This window comes from Galleria mellonella, unplaced genomic scaffold, assembly GCF_026898425.1.
Source record: "Galleria mellonella isolate WM207_F2 unplaced genomic scaffold, CSIRO_AGI_GalMel_v1 utg38, whole genome shotgun sequence".
NCBI classification, from domain to species: Eukaryota; Metazoa; Arthropoda; class Insecta; order Lepidoptera; family Pyralidae; genus Galleria; species Galleria mellonella.
Window position 1 is genome coordinate 4,642,013 of NW_026442090.1, and position 19,831 is coordinate 4,661,843.

At 38.8% G+C, this 19,831-nt stretch overlaps 3 protein-coding genes across 32 annotated transcripts in view; 1 reads left to right on the forward strand and 2 right to left on the reverse strand.

Moving 5' to 3' along the window:
* Window positions 1-2,122, forward strand: part of LOC113523092 (TLD domain-containing protein 2) — a 161,447-nt gene extending 159,325 nt beyond the window's left edge. For all 26 annotated transcript variants that reach the window (XM_031914048.2, XM_031914053.2, XM_031914056.2 and 23 more), the window contains one exon: window positions 81-2,122. In XM_031914048.2, the coding sequence (XP_031769908.2) occupies window positions 81-216 (136 nt within the window). In that variant the 3' untranslated portion in view covers window positions 217-2,122. The remainder of the gene's footprint in view (window positions 1-80) is intronic.
* On the reverse strand, window positions 2,107-5,086 carry LOC113523093 (uncharacterized). 5 transcript variants are annotated; one of them, XM_052897663.1, is made up of 4 exons: window positions 4,872-5,086; window positions 4,577-4,779; window positions 4,335-4,500; window positions 2,107-2,552 (listed from the first exon to the last, which is right to left on the reverse strand). In XM_052897663.1, exons 1-4 carry the CDS (start codon window positions 4,969-4,971, stop codon window positions 2,515-2,517), a joined length of 507 nt encoding a protein of 168 aa, XP_052753623.1. In that variant the 5' UTR covers window positions 4,972-5,086; the 3' UTR covers window positions 2,107-2,514. The 5 variants fall into 5 exon arrangements, with proteins under 5 accessions (XP_052753623.1, XP_026764770.2, XP_052753624.1 ...); XM_026908969.3 differs by having other exon boundaries at window positions 2,107-2,558; window positions 4,872-5,085; XM_052897664.1 differs by lacking the exons at window positions 4,335-4,500; window positions 4,577-4,779 and having other exon boundaries at window positions 2,107-2,558; window positions 4,872-5,011.
* A 1,126-nt stretch (window positions 5,087-6,212) lies between these two features.
* Window positions 6,213-18,008, reverse strand: LOC113522621 (myrosinase 1-like). The gene is made up of 7 exons (XM_026908368.3): window positions 17,842-18,008; window positions 10,303-10,495; window positions 9,029-9,147; window positions 8,207-8,877; window positions 7,791-8,096; window positions 6,921-7,159; window positions 6,213-6,448 (listed from the first exon to the last, which is right to left on the reverse strand). The coding sequence occupies exons 2-7, from the start codon at window positions 10,323-10,325 to the stop codon at window positions 6,289-6,291; spliced, it is 1,518 nt and encodes a 505-aa protein (XP_026764169.2). The 5' UTR covers window positions 10,326-10,495; window positions 17,842-18,008; the 3' UTR covers window positions 6,213-6,288.
* Window positions 18,009-19,831: the final 1,823 nt, after the last annotated feature.

The window sequence follows — 19,831 nt, forward strand, 5'->3', positions numbered from 1 at the left end:
AAACTCACTTTCACATTCAAAATTGAAAAATCGAATCCAACTAATAAATATTATTAAAATTGCAATGTGTCACGTTACAGCGGCAAATTCGGCCTGTGGCTAGACGGGGATCTGTATCTGGGGCGCACCCAACGCTGCACTACGTACGGCAACGAGCCACTGACGACTCGCGAGGACTTCATAGTCAAGATCATGGAGTGCTGGACCTTTATCTGAGCGGCGAGCGCCAACCAAGCCCTCTCGCCGTCTTCCGCGACGCCGCCATCGCCCGCACAGGCTGAAGCGCTCCACGTTTCTACTTTCAAATCAAATTAAGCTTTAGATTATCTTATGAAATTAGCTACGAAGATTTGACACCTTTACAAGTCAATCTATTCGACTTTAGTACTGATGAGTCTGAAAACGATTTTGTACTCGCATTATGACTCGAAACGTAGGGCGCGGGTCGTGACGATCGGCCGCAACAAAGACAGTGTCGAAACGTCTACGCGCACTTCTAGTCAAATGTACTGAACCTGACCAATGTTTTCACCCTCCCCGAATTTAGAGGCGTTCGGATGGAGTGCCGCCGCTCGGCGCCGGCGGAGCGCGCGCTGTCGCCGCCTGCCACCTCGGAGAGCAAGTGCATTAATCCTAGTCAATTGTCGTTTGTATTAAGTTGAAAATGATGAAATAGGAGCTCATAGTTATGAACTCTCTGGTAGACGAGTAGATCGCACCGCCGCACGATCGTGTACGCGGTTGGCGACGGTCGCGCCTCCGCTCCGGTCGTACTTGAGCAGTTCGATAATGATTACGTGTCAATTCATACAAATAATATTGTGCATTGTTGTTAAGGATTAAAAGATATTTGTAACAATCAAAAATCATTGTATAATGTTATGTAGAAGTTTATAACTAACGAATTCATCATTATATTTAGACGCGACCTTTTAGTTTCTTCATTGTGTCGAATTAGTATTTGTTGACTTCGATATGATTGTGGAATGAGGCTAGTCCGGTTGTCGTTCCAGGCTTTTATGACCGACCTGGACTGACATATCAAAAAAGTATGATATTGGAAGGATCATGAATTGGAAACACTGTTTTTTGTGTAAATGATTGTGTACGTTATGTTGTTATGTAGCTATATAAATGTATCGATTGTTTGTGTTGAGTCATAATGTTAAGTTAGTGGACATAATTATGTTACACTTTCACTGTGATTTGATTAGTGGTTGCATTTGATTATAATATTGAAGCATTGTCATTTCATGTGTAGATGTTTGTGGATTTAGTTCATTTCATATGGTGGATTTAGTCTGCGATTAATGTTCATTATGTATGTTATGTTACGCCTACAAAAAAAATTAACAATTTGTATTCCGTAAATTCGTGAATTGTATAACATTATTTTTTATGATATGCTTCAGTACAGAAAATTTGTAGCCGGTACGTAAAATTAATTAAATAGTAAAAATATTTTAAATAGTTATCTTAGAGAGCTTGATGAATGTAATCGTCATTGTGCTTAGTAATCGTGTCACTTAGCATGATGTTAACTCAGATTTATCTGGTCGTATAAATTATTTATTTGTCAGATGTAAGGGCAAGCTCGTCGCACGCAGCGCTGTGTTGCTCGTTTGTTGCAACGGCTTGTTTTTCGTGTATATAACATTTTATTCCTATGTGAGATTAGTAAAGAGATATATTTTTATGTAAAACCACGCGTTCACGGTTGTGTTGTCGACATAATATACAAGCATCGAAAATTAAAAATAATCACTGTCACCATTATGGAAAACAGTATCCTATCAACTATTAGAAGATTCCAGTTGCGCGCGTGTGTACCCATAAATAAATTATATTTTGACATTGTTAATTGTTTGCGTACAGCAGAAACATAATAGATATGAGACTTAGGTTTAAATTAAAATTATATCGGCATAATTATTGTTACAAATTTATAATCATTAGACTTGTTGAGTAGCAGTGAAAAATGTAATATTTATTTTTTATGTTATGATTTTCATCTTACGATTACTGTAGCCACATTATTTTATTGGTGATTTATTATGTAATCTAAGTTGTTAAAATGTGAATCAAGCCATAATAATTGAGAATATATTCTTTTGAAAAAGAACTAATTTTATTTCTTATAACCATACACCAGTCTTAATTAATAATACAATATTTAATTTAATTAATGTTGGTTTCCATAACTTCTGCCACCATAGTGGTAGTCATTGTAATGCCTCCGATTGTGGTTGTCTCTCCTGTGGTGGAACCCTCTCCTGTCATCTCTATTGCCATACCGGTCGTATGAGTGGTCGCGCCTGTTATTACGTCTATCGTTTCTTCGACCAGGACCTTGTGGCACCCACCATGATGGTATGATTGGTGGTTTTGGGGCATCTGCATTAAATACCTTCATGAATTCTTCATCTTTATCTGTATATCTATCTTTTAGCTCTTCTTCACATTTAGCTAAGAACTCCTTGTCCTCAGCAGAAAGGTTGTCAGTGGCAGTCATATTTAGTTGCCCAATATAGTTGGATATTGAATTATAGAATCTGTAACTAAAAAAAAAAAATATGTAACAATAATAGTAACATTTTAATTACTGCACCCAAAAATTTGCCAACGACAAATTTTTAATGATGTGACATCTTCCCCCGACTTTGAAAAATCTTTGTAATTTATAAGTATAATAAAGAATATAGTAAAAAAAAAGATCTTCAGAGCTTAGTGTTAAAACTAAGTTATTAACATCAAATTTAATGTTATTCTATACAAATGCGTGGTTCCTATGACGCATTTATTGAATCTCAGTAATTGAGTTGCACCCCATCGAACCCTCCCCCTAGGGCCAATACTGAGTATCATTTAGTTAATAATATTGAAAAGGAGTCAGTGGATGCAGGTGGCTCAGTACCATTCTTTATGTCAGTCTATGGGGTAGACCTATGTTCAACAATGGACAAGTAATGGCTGAGATGATGTATATAGCCTTCTAAAGAGCAATATTATAGTTGTCATCAAACAATAAATTAATCATCAGACTATTATAGTGATGTTCTTGATTATAAATGTGACAACTGCTGCAGTTATAGCATATAATATGCTTTATGGGATATGCTGTCTGCATATCTCATAATGAATAAAAGATAAAGTAAACAGACACCCACAATATATTTTCACAATATTTACAACAACATACCTATAAGGTTCATAAAATTAATGTCTAAAAAATTTAATTTCAAATGTGTTATTCTTTTCAATTGATGATAATGGAATGACAAGCTCGCCTATGCTATCAGTATATGCTGTTGGAGCACCAGTGAGATAAAATGATTAAATGGATGAAAATATGTGATTTGGCCCATCATGATTGATTCATCAAGAATTAATCACTATGGAGACAGCATGAAGGTCGACCTGACAGTGTATATTATTAACAATGGGTCCCTGGTCTACATTACTCTCTTTTTGTCCCATACCATGTGGTTGAGAAATCTATATTGATTGCTCCTGTTGAAAATTTTTACTCATGTCTATGTTTGTGTGTATCGAAATAATACTTAGTTACCTCTTGTTTTCTTTCCAAAAAGTGTTTAAGAGTTATTTAAAAAATTGCAATTATTCAAATTGTTCCTAATAAATGAAGTGTGAGCTTTAAACTTAAAAAATATTTTACAAGAGTAATTGCTGTTCATTGTAATTATTGAATCCTAACACAATATCATAATCATAATCCATATAATCAAGAGTATTACATGTAAAGGTATATCACATATAAATGATAATATTAATAGGTTGGTACAGTGATATTGGCAAAGTTTATAATTAAATAATTAATGGGGCAAGGTACAAAAACATTCACTATTTATTACTAATCATTCCAGCAAACATTGTTTTCTCCCTATTACCACTTACTAGATCTATCTTATCAATATAAAAATTATCTATATTTCTCAAGGTACAGTGAATAATATAATTGTATAAAATTTATATTATTTGCTCTACCAACTTTGAACATAATCATAGCATGGATGGACAAACAAGCCCAAATATGAGTAAGTAAAATGCTCAGGTAAACTGTTTTAAGCATGAATTTAAGAAATTGAGGAATACAATAAGATGTGACAACAGCTATGATGGTAAACCAAAAGACATTTTGTGGACACAAGGACATCACATTTGCCAAAACAGATCAGGTATAATTCACAAAGAAAAGTCACCCAATCATTAACAACAAAGTTACTGTTAATGAACCTAATCAGATAAGATAGTATGTAATAAACAGATAAAACACCACAAAAACTCAATCACATATTATATAAAATAGTATTTACAAGTTTCGCCAATTAAACTCTCCAGTATGAGACCATAAAATTGCTCAGTCGAATTTATTTTATTCGACTTAGAGGGTTTGAACACACGTCCAATATATGCACCACACTCGGGACATAGGCATGGTCTCCAAATATAGTCAGGGAACCAAGAATCAATGTCTTTCCACTGCAAATGCATATAATAATAGTAATTTTTATGTAATTCTGTGCAAAATTCACCTAACTATGACATTCATAATTACCTCCCCTGTGGGCATACAACTTGATTGAGTAGTAGTTATTACAGGAAAATGAATGAAGAAATCGCTAAGTAACATTTGAACCATAACTTCATCTCTATTAAATAAAGTGTCATTGAAAGTGTAGCGAGACTCGGGGCTGGATTCGGAAATTATGAAGTTAGATGCTGTAACATCATTGCCGCAATTACGACACAAAATTACTTCTGTAATAAAAAATAACCAATTTTTTTAGAACAAATTATTTATATATTAATTAGTTCAAATTGAAATAAACTTTTAATCTTAAAGTACTTACCACCTGTTTGTTTTTGATTTGGTTGTATTAAATCAAATTGTTTATGTGAAGCTGACAAAGTTGTTAAAAAATATATGAACAAAATAATACTGAAAAACATTACAAATATAAGGCAAAAAATGTGATGAAATAATTATTAATTAATAAAAGCACAATAATATAATTCCACGCAAGTACACTTTGATAAGTACGAAATTATGACTGATAGAATGAATTTATGACAATATGTCGACGTCAGAGAAACTACGTCTGATACGTCAGACGCCACTGTCACTGTGACACAGATAATGATTTTAGATAGGAGTCAATTCAATTCAATAACCGTCTCTTTCAACCTTGACATTGGTAAAATCAACGGAGCCCCGACAGAAACATAATTTAAAAATCCGGTAAAAGGAATTAGCAAGCCTACTACTAGCAATATACCCTAACAATTCGACCTCCTTGCGGTTCCCCCTGGATACTATCGTGACTGATCCAATGGTGAATTTGTCACGATGGGCTAGCTGACGTGCTTCATCTTCACTTATCATCCCTCACTGGTGCCTCGCCAGTGTATACCGATAGCGCAGGCGGATTCCCCATTTCATTATCACCCTTTAAAAAAAATCCTTTCCATAGCTCGCTGAGTAACTTGAAATCCTTGCATACGGGCAACTGTTTAGGACCATGTTTCAGTTGCGAAATTCATCACTAGCAACACGCATTGGTTAAAAGATCTTCATCTTCAAATGTTTTAATTAATACATAATTAATAGTAATTTCCCAAGTTCCTAACTCGCTCTGTAGAAACAGTACCATCTCTTATTGCTGTTTACACACCAATCACTTTTTAGGTAAACATGTCAATTATCGAACAATTATGGGTAAGTATCTCAAATTGATTGCAAGATATCTATCTTGCAGTAAATATAAAAGTAATATATGACGATGAAGTTCTGATCAGTAAGCCCATCGTGACAGATTTAGCAGGAATTAGCCATGATGGTTTTAAGGGGGACTTGTGGAGTTTAATTTGATATGGTGGCTTTGTAGGTTAACAACGGAGTTGCTAATTCACAATGAATAGAAATATCTTTCTCAATAAAAGTATTTGACGAGGAATTTTTTACAAGTTAAGCAAGCTAATAAGCATAATAATATTTAACATATAAACCTGTGTACATTTTGCAGATATGTACTCAATAGTTCCTTTCCCGTGGGTGTCATAAGAGGCGACTATTAAATGCTATGTTTAGGAAAAACTCTCTAGATGATGTTATCGTATATAAGTGATCTTCTGTATGTTTGTATGTATGTATTGTATGTATTGATGTTAGGGATATCAATAAAACAGATGTAGTTAATTACTATTTTTTATTATTATTACCTAATTAATTAAAGTGGAGATGAGGTGACGTAGAAACCTAAGCACGTTTTACCGTCCTTCGTCAATTGTCATTGTTGTTGAATCTGGTTCATAGTCATGATCAATGACACGTGTTTTTATTATCTGCTTGTAAACAAATGCAGACTTATTTGGTGTCCGGGTGCGGGCGGGATCTTCAAAATCAACAGCATAAAGACCAAATCGCTCCCTGTAAGAAATAAATATTATACATTTTAATATAAAATGCTATATATGTATATACATAGCATAGGGTTTGTACCAATACTTTCTACCTATATATACTTTCTTTTCCTTTTGGGTTTTCAAGATCGACTGAAAAAAAATCATTTAAGGGATAAGTCCCTTAGTATATATTTTTGTTATAATCATATATATCTATATTAAAAGTGGCTGTACAAAAGCATAAATAAATAAAATTATTAATACGGAACCAAGTAAAACGTAGTGGTTTACTTGCTCAGTAGGTAAACCCTTACCGTAGTGTTTACCTAAAGAAGTACCGTGATAGTTCGCCGCATTTATTTTTACACGTAAAATATGGACGAGATACACACCTATTAATTTTAAAATTTTAAGCAGCCTTCAGTGTGGCTCAGAACTTTTGGCACTCTTTATGGAAGGTCTGTATTATAAACTAATGATGTTAAGACTTTACTTACGTATAACCCTCCATCCATTCAAAATTATCCATCAAACTCCAAGCCATATATCCCTTGAGATTAACACCAGCATCTAAACTGTCCAAGACACTTTCTAAGGCTGCTCTATAATATCTAATTCTACCCTCATCGTTTCCAGTAACTGATTCTGACCATCCGTTTTCAGTAATATAAAATTTGACGTCACCATATCTTGCTTTTAAATGTGTAAGTGAATTATAAATACTGTTAGGCGCCAACTGAAAAACAAAAATTCAATCAATAAGAAGAAAAGAAAAGATCACTGTATATAAAAAAGAGAGACACAGAGAATATCTATTTATATCAGACAATTGTATTAATATATTTAATTTTTTTTCATGGGGAGTTTGGCCCTTTAACAATTCGCATATGCACTTTCTGACCTGTCTTTACGACATAAAGCGGAGCTTTAAGATATAAATCTTAAAGCTCCGCTGCTTATTCTGGCACGGGCATAGCTCAACCCCCGTCCCCTTTTTTAAATACGACTACGCATACATGTATAAACAATTGTAATAGCATTTTAGGTTAATAATAAAATTAGTATCGTAAACAACCTTTGAGTAACAGAGTACATTATGGAATAGGCAGATACTGTAAAATAATTGAAAATGGAAATAAATATAAACATTTATTTATATCAGGTATCATGAATGTGCGGTCGAGGACCTAAAAAGGCGTAGACGGACTCTGTAATAGATGATATGGCCAGAATGAGAGTGAATGTGGAAATGATTGCGAATAGACAAGGTTGTAAGAGAAAAACATATTACGCTGTCCTCACATGATAATTTGGACAATGGTAGGAAGAAAATGATAGTTAGCATTAAAATAATCTTATTAACTTACCCTTAGCCAAGTAGAATTAGATAGAGGCCACTCTGGTGGCGAATATGTCCCCACGCCAACATCATCGTTCAAAGAAGGTACCGCAAAATCTGACAAATATTCGGAGGCTGAAATCAAGTAAGCTGTGTAGTGATTTACACCAAAAAAGTCATATGCGCCCCTCACATAGTTCTTTTCTTCTTCGGTAAATTCTGGCAAGCGGGATGATGAGTATCCCTGTTCGACGCTTTTTTGAGCCACTTTTTCAGTAAATTCTCTAGGGAAACCACCTTGTTGTGAAAATATTGGTTCTGCATATATACCCCACTGAAAATAAATAGTAACATAGCACATTTATTTACATTAAAGTAAATATTTATTATATTTATAACAAATTTTGGAAACTCATGTTAAATAATAAAAAATAGTTTTCTCACTTCGGATTGACGTTTTATTTCAGCAGCGGCTTCGTCTTCGCTAGATTCAGTAAGTGGTCCAAACCAATTGACGCTGATGGTGATGCCACATTCTCCACCTTGACGCTGTTTGAAATAGTTATTATATGCATAATAAGCTTTTGCATGAGCAATAACGAGGTTCTTCGCACAAATATAAGTACCAACGTCAGTAAGATTCGCTCGAGGTGCTTTCGTAGTAGAACCATAACCCTCAAAACAAATTTCTCTCGGTTCATTAAATGTAATCCAATGTTTTACTCTATCACCGAACAGATCATATGCTATACGAGCATATTCTTCGAACCAATCAGTGATTAATGGATTCATGAATCCACCCATGTCAGCGAGCTTCTGCGGCAAATCCCAGTGGTAAAGTGTGACTATGGGCGTTATGTTATATTTCAGCATTTCATTAATGTAATTATTATAGAAGGCGACACCAGCTTCATTAATGTTGTTTGATAATCCATTTGGTAAGATTCTGGACCAAGACAGCGAGAAACGATAAGCATCCAAGCCCAACTCTCTCATCATTTCCACATCCCGCTTATAGTTAGTGTAGGAGTCTGCAGCAATATCTCCATTGGATTGGTCTTTTATTACTTCTGGAGTATTATGGGTCATATGATCCCAAATATTTTCACCTTTACCTGAAATAACAGTATTTTAAGCAAGTATTATGATATATCATTTTTAAAAAATCAGGTGTTATAATAATGTTTGTTTGCAAAATGCATATTATTGCCAGATTAATGGCAAAATTATAAAATGAAGTAGGTATTATAGAATGAAAGAAAATACCATCTACATTCCAGGCGCCCTCAATTTGATAGGAAGCTGTCGCGGTTCCAAAAAGAAAGTCATCTGGAAACCTTCTCTGTTGTTTTGAAGGTAGAGCGCAGCAGCCCAACACTGCTAAACTGAAAAAGAACACTATATTTTTTATGTATTGTTTGTAAAGTTTGTATAACATATTACTAATAACTAATTACTTTATGTGATTTTAAATTTATGGAGTTTTAGTCAAGATTTTTCCATTTTTCAATTGTTCCAGTGGTCTTATATACGTACACATATATTATTCGACTTATTTATTTATTTGAAACCTAAACACATTATAATAATATTTTGCAATATACCTATTTATTTGTTATTCATTCACACTAGATTCAATTTGGAATTGATTTGCTTATAATGTATTCCAATATGATGAATTAGGTACTGAGCGCGCGAAATCAAAGACACGATCGTGCGATATCAGTTAAATTTTAAAAGTAATAATACAATTTAATGTATCATATATTAAAGATGGTTAAATTACACAATTAGAAAACAATAACAATTTTCCAATAATTGAATTAATAATTTTTTAAGTAGGTATTTTAGTACACTTATAGGTACTTCTAATTTAATAAATAAACAAAAGAATGCAATATTATGCGAGACAAGAAGAATTGGTACAAAACTTTACTTATACCACGCCAATTTATCACTGTGATAATAGCAGGCTTTTTTTTATACCACTGAGGTGGCAAACCAGCATACAGCCCACCTGATGGTAAGTGGTTACCCTAGCCTATGAACACCTGCAATACCAGAGGTGCAATAACGCGTGCGTTGCCGACCCTAAAGAAACCTCTTTACCCCCCTTTTGAAGATAATACATAATATTATTTCTCTTATGGAAAGAGTCCCCTGCTCGAATACTTTAGGTATATATTTAATATATATGTACGCGTTTATATATGTATATAGTTAATAATATTGTTTTCAAATATAATAATAAGTTAATAATTGCTTATAATTATTTTCCTAAATGTTTTACGGTGTTATTACAAACTTGCTTAATTATACAATATTATCATGCTAACTTGTACAATAATTAGTCAGTTACACCAATTATCTTGAAAATATTACTTTCAGCAATAAGACCACTTTACTGTATTTATACAACTGTATTGCATCTTCCCTATATTGTGTAATGCATATAAAGTACACTTATTAATTTATTTATTTCCATTATAAAAGGTATGAAAAAGAATGCGATTTGCATACAAGTAACTATATACACTTACCTAAAAATGAACGCCAACTTCATTGTCTTTCTGTCTTGAACACTTTGTATGAAATGGATAAATTGTTTATATAGTACTTATGTATATTATATTATGCCCTTTTTTTGGATAGGCTTATCACTGTTCTTAGTAACTCCAATGCTAGCCATAAGTGGCCACTTTAAACTGATTATGTCCTATCTTGACAAGACTTCTAAAAAATGCCAGCATTGTCGATAACAACATAATACAACAAAATTTCCATAATATTGTTTATTACCAATTATCTAAGGCATCGTGATAGAGTGAGTTAGATAAATTATTTGGTTAGTCGTAACAGGTACACCAGGACTGAAACCAGTATCTTTCAAACTTGCTATGCTTGCACGGCTGTGTTTCGGTTTGGAAGTAATGGTATATTGCAGCGTGTGAAAGCATAACATCACAGTCCTCTAGAATGAAAAGCCGTGGTGCGTTTGCATCGTAAAGTGAAAATGTCTGTATGTAGGTACTTGCAACATATGAAGTTATTAAACTTTAGTATGCCTATTAAACGATTTCACGGTAATAGATTTTTAGAATTACCAACCAAATTAAACATAATGTTCGTTTAGATCTCAGGTTTAGATACTCTCCATGTTATGTAAAAATGATTCTATCTTTAGCAGTTGCTAAAGGTCGTTCTTTAATCTTTAATATTTATTTTATTTCTTTCTTTATATGAATACCTCACTGAACTGTTATCTTGCCGAAGTCCGTATCACTCGTTATTCCATTAGAATTATTCGGTTTAATTCCGCTATCGTTAGTATGTGTGTGACTGCCAACACTCGAAGACTGACCACCAATACTATCCTTAATGTTTTACTATGTTATTCCAAATTTTATTAATTATACAATATTATCATATATATTTGTACAACAATTAGTGCGTTACCCTAAGATTGTCTTGAAAAGGTTGCTCTTAGCAATAAGACCGACTTACTGCACCCATTTATACAAGTGTATCGTTACATTTACAATATTGTATAATACAAATAAAGTATATATGTATATTCATTCTTTTTTCACTACCTATTACTGCCAAAAGTTCTACAACCTTACATACTAGTCATTAAACTCTGATTGGTATTCGCGCACGTTTTGATTCCGACACGCGTTTCACGTCGAAATAAAGGATTTTTAGGTAAATTATTAGAACGCTGCTTAGAACCTAATGTTAATCGTTTGGCACCCAAACTGCGAAAATATCAAACTTATTACGAGTATTATTATAATGAGGCCTATAAAATCAAAGACAGCTAAATCCAAATCTGTTAAATGTATAGGAAACTACAAAAACTAATATTTTGGTCAAGGATATGGAACGATATTCTATATTTTAAACCAGATTAAAAAAATTTGAATATTAGTAATTATTTGAATTTTAATTAATAGAACTTTTAATTAAGAAAAATATTTGAGTACAGAGTGAAAATGTAATCGATTTTATGGCGTTTAGCTATTTTTGATTTTATAATCTTTTATTATTGATACTACATGTTCGCGACATTATTTGTATATATCGTAATTTATAGTTGTTAAGTCCTAGTTAATCGTTTTGTATTCTGTTATTTTATATAGATTTGCATAGATTTAAGATAGTGTAAGTTAAATAAAGTATTCCTTTGTGTGTTGTCATTATTACCTACGAATAGAAATAAAAATTGTAACAATAAATAGAATTAAGAAATTGTAAATTGCAATAAATAGACGCTATAGAGTACCGATCTGAAGAGACACGCGTCTCGTTCATTCTCGCCCCGTCCCGCTCGCACAGATCGCTAACGCGAGTTGGAAATGTTATCGTGCGAGCGGGCGGGTATAAAGATAGGCCGCCTCTCGTCGAGCGGCATTCGCTTCCGGGCAGCGACGCACTACACTCTCGAGAAGAAATAGGACAAGAAGAAAAATACTCTCTTCAGACGGTACCGGAGGCTTCAGAATAGTAATCCCTGTGTTTCACTCCAGCCTGAACCAACGCCCCTACAGTCCACGCTCACCGAACGGCAGTCCACACCGCACATCGTGGTCCTTCGAGAAGCCGGATTGCTGGAGGAACACCGTTGGTACATCGAGAAGCCGGATCGCTGGAGGAAGACCATTCTGAAGCCGGATCGCTGAAATGCCGACTACGAGAAACATGAAGTCGTCGCAACAAAAAATCGCCGTCACCGAAGCCACAACGTCCGCCGCCACCACGTCGACTACGGCCGCCGGAACGCTGTCCGTCGCTGCCACGCCGTCCGTTGCTGCCACCACGTCGTCTGCGGCTGTCAGAATGCCTTCTGTCGCTGCCACGTCGTCTACCGCCGCCACCACATCGACTGCGAACACGTCCGGCGATACGACGACCACAGGAGCCACGGAGACTACCGAAGCCACAGGAACGACAGAGGAGACAGCAAGGAAGAAGGAACCGAAGCACGGCACGGCACGCACGGTTCGCACCACGGCCTCGCAGAAGAAGAAGGCTCTGGCCAAGGCACGGGAGGAGCTACTTCGAAAGGAGGTGGAATTGGCTGCTGCACGTGTCGCCGCCCTGGAAGCCGAATCAGAGGACGACGAGGAAATAGAAGACGACGACGCTACCGTCAGAAGAGAACGAACGTCGGATTGGGTTCATCGAAGCACGCTAGCACTCACGATGGAGCCGCATGTACCAGAGATAGAAGAAGTCACCGGCAAGCGTCAGGGGTTCGTCCCATCGAGACCCGTTGAAGAGGATTCGAGAGCGCCGCCGCCACAGCCGAGCAGCGACGCACTTCACCGGGACCACGCACGCCACGTTGACCCACATGCCGCCATGCCTACGATAGCAGCAGCGATGCAGTCGATGAAGAAGGAAGAACCGGTGCTGAAGGTGGGCATCGATTGTAATGAGTTTGCGATCGCCATGCAGATGGCCGCTCGCAACATACTGCCCTCCACAGCGTCAAGAGTCACCGAGTTGCCAGTCTTCAATGGATCGTCGAGCGAGTGGTTACCATGGAAGATGGCCTATGAAGAGAGCGCAAGTCAACTCACAGAACAAGAGAACCTAGCAAGACTGCGCAGAAGCTTGAAGGGGGCCGCAAAGGACGCGGCACGCTCCCTATTCGTCGGGTCTACGACCGCAGAAGAAGTAATGAAGATGTTAGCCGCGAGGTTCGGCCGCCCTGGAGCACTCGTCACAGCCGAACTGAACAAACTCCGCGCGCTACCACGACTCTCGGACAACGCAAGAGACGTCTGCCTCTTCGCAAGCAAGGTGCAGAACGTCGTCGCCACGATACGAGCGCTGAACAAGAGTCACTACCTCTACAACGAAGAAATAGTGAGAAACGTCACAGAGAAGATGCCGTCGGTACTACGCTTCAAGTACTACGATTTCGCCAACGACCAACCGGAGGGACAACCGGACCTCATAACACTCTCTCAGTTCCTGCAAAGGACCGCCGCACGATGTGGAAACTTCGCCCCCGCCGAGGAGATACCGTCCGAAGACCGGCGGGAGTCCGCTCCTAGGAAGACGGCGAAGACATACACGACGCAGGAGAAACCCGCTACACCACCGTGCCCGATGTGTCGACGAGAGGGACACGCTCCATCGGACTGCAAGACGATGAAGGAAGCAGACACATCGGCGAGATGGGAGCTAGCGAAGACTCATAGGCTGTGTTTCCGTTGCCTCAAAGTGAGAAGATTTCGCCACGCCTGCAAGAGCAAGAGATGTGGAGTAGATGAGTGCACGCAGACTCATCACCCTCTGCTGCACACCACGCGACAACAGCCGGAGAATGAAGTAACAACACACGTCGTCGAGGACAAGTCCGCCGCAGTCACCGCATCGGCAAGGGAAAACGACAAGATCGCGTTCCTGAAGATCCTGCCGATACGAGTCACCGGTCCCACGGGAACGTGCGACACCTACGCGCTACTGGACGACGGGTCGACTTGCACCATCATCGAGACGACGGTGGCGGAGCGAATCGGTGCTACGGGTCCCCCCGCACCATTCTACATGGAAGGTGTGGCCGGGGCACGGATCAACGCAGCTCAATCGACGCGTGTTCACTTCAAGATCCGCGGGCGGAATTCACAAGAATACACAGTGGGGGCACGGACGATGGACAGACTGCAGTTATCACCGCAGTCGGTACCGCGCAGCGTCATCAAGGGCTGTCCACATCTACGAGACATAGAGAGGGAACTGGTCTATGAAGAGGGCAAACCGACGGTACTGTTGGGGCAAGACAACTGGCACCTACTGCTGGCCCACGAAGTTAGAAGAGGATCCGACACGCAGCCGGTCGCATCACTCACCGATCTGGGATGGGTACTGAACGGTACGAGTCGCGGCAGGACAAGACAGCAGGTGCACAGAATCAGCCACATAGTGACGACACATGAAGAGGAACAATCGATGGAAGAAATGATGAAGCAACATTTCGCGCTCGAATCGCTGCGAATCGCACCGAAGAGGTCTTACAATGAAGAGGAACGTCGCGCCCTACGCATTTTAGAGGAGAAAACTCGTCCGTTACCGGCGGGAGGATACGAGACGGGGTTACTATGGAAGAAGGACGACCCTGTGCCGCCGGACAACTACGAATCGGCAATGCGACGTCTCCAACCGGTCGAAAGGAATTTCGACAAAAACGAAGAGCAGTGGCCGCGTGAAGATAGTACGAGCGACGATAGTCAAGCGGAAACGGGAGAAGAACGCGTACACAAGCTACAGAACGCGACGCAGTTGTCTATAGCATTACCCGATCCGTCACGTTTTTCTAATTGGTTGAAACTTGTTCGCAGTTCAGCACGAGTGTTGCAGTTCATCGACCTCCTGCGATCGACCAGTCAACGCTGTACCGCCATCCGAAAGAGAAACAAGAAGAAAGAGAGCACCGACCCCACTTGGACCCGCACGAAGAAAGTCGATAGAGAGAAGACGAAGATGAAAATCAAGAACAGCAATAGTCCATCTGTGTGTTTCATCCCCATAGACACACACTACCTAGATCGCGCGCGACGGCTATGGATTCGCGCGATGCAACAAGAGGCGTTCGGCGACGAAATCGCAGCATTAAAACGAGGGAAACAGCTGCCGTCATCCAGTCGACTCATACAGCTGTCAGTCGTCATAGACAACGACGACATTCTGCGACTTCGATCGAGAATAGCAGCCGCCGCCGATCTGTCAGCCGAGCAACGAGAGCCCCCATCGTCGACGGAAACCACGCCTGGGTGCGCCTATACATCGCATGGGTGCATCGGAAACTTCACCACGGCGGCTTCGAGATCACCACGAACGAGGTGCGACAACACTTGTGGGTGTTGCGCCTACGACACGCCGTCCGCAGTGAACTGAAGAGGTGTCAGCTGTGCCGCCTACGAAGAGCAAGACCGGCGCAGCCATCAACGGGCAACCATCCACAGAGCAGGCTGGCGCATCATCAGCGACCGTTCACGTTCACCGGCCTAGACTACTTCGGGCCTATGACCGTGACAGTGGGCCGCACTCACCAGAAGCGGTACGGAGTGCTCTTCACCTGCCTAACGACGCGCGCAGTCCACCTAGAAATCGCCGGCAGCCTCAGCACGGACTCCGCCATAATGGCCCTGCGGCGCTTCATAAGCCGCAGAGGGTGTCCCACTGAGCTATGGTCCGACCAAGGCACCAACCTCAAAGGTGCTGACGTCGAACTGAAGAAAGCAGCCGAGGAAGCCATCCAAGAAGAGTCATCAGTCCATTTCATCCGGTGGCGCTACATTCCCCGAGCGCACCCTTCATGGGAGGTGCGTGGGAACGGTTGGTGCGTAGCGTGAAGACCGCACTAGCCGCTACGTTGAACGAACGGGCGCCCAAGGAAGAGGTCCTCCACACTCTGCTGGTCGAGGTCGAGCACACCCTCAATAGTCGACCGCTAACCCACGTGTCAACATCGGCAGACGACGACAGCGCCCTAACCCCCAATCACTTCATATTGGGCGGTCCATCGCGCGTCCCACTGCCAGGCAGCTTCACCGAGAGCGACGCGGCGGGACACAAGGAGTGGCGTGCCAGCCAGAGGCTAGCTGATTGCTTCTGGAACCGGTGGGTGAAGGAGTACCTACCCGAGTTGCAACACCGGCGGGAGCCCCGAGCTACACACGGAGCCATCAAAATGGACGACCTGGTCCTGATAGCTGATGGGACCTTGCCTCGCAACACGTGGCCGCGAGGCGTGGTGGTGGCGACCTACCCTGGACCAGACGGCGAGGTTCGAGCAGTCGACGTGCGGACGAACAAGGGCATCCTACGGCGACCCACTAAGAAGCTGATCATACTGCCCACATCGACATCGAGCGACGCGAACACGAGTTAACTCCAGCTACGAGAGCTGCGGCGGGAGATTATGTTCGCGACATTATTTGTATATATCGTAATTTATAGTTGTTAAGTCCTAGTTAATCGTTTTGTATTCTGTTATTTTATATAGATTTGCATAGATTTAAGATAGTGTAAGTTAAATAAAGTATTCCTTTGTGTGTTGTCATTATTACCTACGAATAGAAATAAAAATTGTAACAATAAATAGAATTAAGAAATTGTAAATTGCAATAAATAGACGCTATAGAGTACCGATCTGAAGAGACACGCGTCTCGTTCATTCTCGCCCCGTCCCGCTCGCACAGATCGCTAACGCGAGTTGGAAATGTTATCGTGCGAGCGGGCGGGTATAAAGATAGGCCGCCTCTCGTCGAGCGGCATTCGCTTCCGGGCAGCGACGCACTACACTCTCGAGAAGAAATAGGACAAGAAGAAAAATACTCTCTTCAGACGGTACCGGAGGCTTCAGAATAGTAATCCCTGTGTTTCACTCCAGCCTGAACCAACGCCCCTACAGTCCACGCTCACCGAACGGCAGTCCACACCGCACACTACATTTCGTAATTAATTATTTTATTAAGGATTCTATCACAAAAATAATTGTAAGTAAACTGCGTAAAATATGGAAAAACCCCTAACATCTCTAAGAACACCAACACTTATATAATGAGGAGTTCGGTTTTCTAATTTTACTGTATGGTGCAGAGATTTGAATGATCAGGCAACTAGAACGCAGAAACATTGATGCTCTAGAGATGTAGTGGTGGAGGCGAATGCTGCAAATACCTTGGAGTGTCTATCGAGCTAACAGTTGCATTTAGATCGTACTGAAAATCAGAGAGAGATTATCGTCAAATGTTCAGAGAAATCTCAAGTACTTCAGTCGTATCATTTGAAATGGAAACTGTTGTAACGTCTAATCGTCAAAGATTCAAAACAAGGTAAACATTCTCGAGATAGATCACCAATGTGATGGGCAGACGGCATTAAAACGGCCACACAGCAATTCATTATGGAATGCTCTTGCCCGGCCGTGAGCAGAAATAGACGGCATTGCGAGGACCTCAAGCGTGAAGAAGAGCCTTATCAACAATCCACGATAAGCATGAAAATAATGACCATTCTGTAAAGAGTGTACGATTGAATACTGACCGAGAGAATTTACTTACATCTTACATCTATGAATTTACTTATAAAGAGATAATCCACAGAGCGTGAGATATACAATATTTTTCAAAGTGTATGATTATAATTTAAATCTCTTCACATGATTTCACTTTCACAATCTCTGTTTAATCTCTTAATTTCTTAAATGAAAAATAAGTAAATTATTAATTTTATTCAATGTTATGTTCAGACAAAGAGAAACTACAGAACAATATATACATATTAAATAAATGTAATTGTATAATATACCTACTGTATGCCATGCCAGAGGCGGATTCAATTTCGAGAGCGCCCTAGGCAAGCACCTCATCAGCGTCCCTCTAACAGGGCATATATAATTTTTTATTAGTACTAGTAGTAGTGAACATTGATAAATAAAGTTATGAATTATTTATTTAAAAATTGATACCAATTCCATTCAATGACTATTGTTAAATAAATAAAATTGGAAGATTCTGCATCTACATTGTTGTCCTGCGAAATTGTCAATATCATCATTATAGTTTAAAGATAGCAATAAGTTTGATTCAATGTAAGTATTGCTAGAGAATTTAATCTCTTATCTGTCATGCTCGATCGAAGATAATTTTTCACTCTCTTAAGACAGGAAAAGTTCCGCTCACCACTGCAATTGCTGAGTGCCGGTGATACACATATTCAAGGCCATACAAACACAATTAAATATTGGCATTCTTGTATTACATGTCAATATTTAATTAAATTGTATAAATATATATCATATTATGTAACTAGGTACATAGGTACTTACTGACACAAATAATTGTGTTTTCTATTTTTTTTTTATTTAAAAATTCTATATTCGCGCCCCTTCGTAATCTCCTGCCCCTTGTAAGTATTTGTATTTTTTAAATTTATTATGGGAAACGAAAAAAGTATGACTATTTATGTCCCATAATTATTGATTTTGCATGCCTAGATTGCATTAGAGATAATCCATCCCTGAGTGTATTTATGTCTAAACATAGAGTATCGCAAGATCATATAAAACAGTGAATAAACCGGTTTACGGCCTGTGAACATACCTATACCAAAGTATAATTCCATATTCCAATGTCCCTACGTTGTTTATACATATATTTAATACAATATATTTGTCTATACGTTATTTATACATATAATATAATTTTGTTATATAATTTATATAATATGGATTATTATATATAACCTTATATTTTTATATATTTATTAATTATTTTATTAATTAAGGAAAACTAACAGCTCTTTGTAGCAGAGTACAGATTATACATGAATGTTAACACATAGGCTAATACGGTATTCACAAGATAATTTGTGAACATAAATTGTAATATATGGGTAAAAATAACAAGCAATAATTGTATTATTATGTAAATATAAAAATAATAAGATATAATGATATTAAGTTGGTACAAGTTAGCTGGTAAGGTATTATCCTTTATCTATGTTATAACATAAGGTTTTTAACCCTATTCAAACTCACTCAAAACATGTCGATGCTTTGATAGGTTTCGTTATATTCACGACAAATGAGGAAACTATTTTACTCTTCTCAATCCAAAGTTTTTTTTAATGGTTTGCAGTACAGCATTTAAGGCATCCCGTACTCGCTATTGGATACGGGTAAAGTGATGCTTATAAAAGAGGGTACATGTTGTATTAAATAGTCATTTAGGCACGATATTTGAGGAGTATAAGGAAGGTAAAGTAACGGCCAGAGACTGCTCATTAATACAAAGATTGCTTGGAAGAGATTACTCTTAACGATAAGGCCGCCCATTGTTTTCTCGAAGTAATATTTTCTTGTAAGTATTTGTATTTTTTAAATTTATTATCGTAATCTTATGAAGGAAACGAAAAAAAGTATCTATTTATGTATTTTGGCGGTGACTCGTCTTCTACAATGACAATGAAAATAAATTGTGGGACTGACAGTCTTATCAAACATAAGACTGTCAGTCCCATAATTTATTGATTTGAAAAAATAGCAACTGA

Bases quoted from the DNA above. Each gene is read 5' to 3' on its own strand.
- LOC113523093 (XM_026908969.3), bottom strand. From the start codon at position 4,971: ATGTTTTTCAGTATTATTTTGTTCATATATTTTTTAACAACTTTGTCA. The intron at 4,780-4,871 runs GTAAGTACTTTA...TTTTTATTACAG, and splicing joins AAATCAAAAACAAACAGGTG to AAGTAATTTTGTGTCGTAAT. The intron at 4,501-4,576 runs GTAATTATGAAT...ATGCATTTGCAG, and splicing joins GTTGTATGCCCACAGGGGAG to TGGAAAGACATTGATTCTTG.
- LOC113522621 (XM_026908368.3), bottom strand. From the start codon at position 10,325: ATGAAGTTGGCGTTCATTTTTAG. The intron at 8,878-9,028 runs GTATTTTCTTTC...CTGTTATTTCAG, and splicing joins GGGCGCCTGGAATGTAGATG to GTAAAGGTGAAAATATTTGG. The intron at 7,160-7,790 runs GTAAGTTAATAA...TTTGTTTTTCAG, and splicing joins CTAATTCTACTTGGCTAAGG to TTGGCGCCTAACAGTATTTA.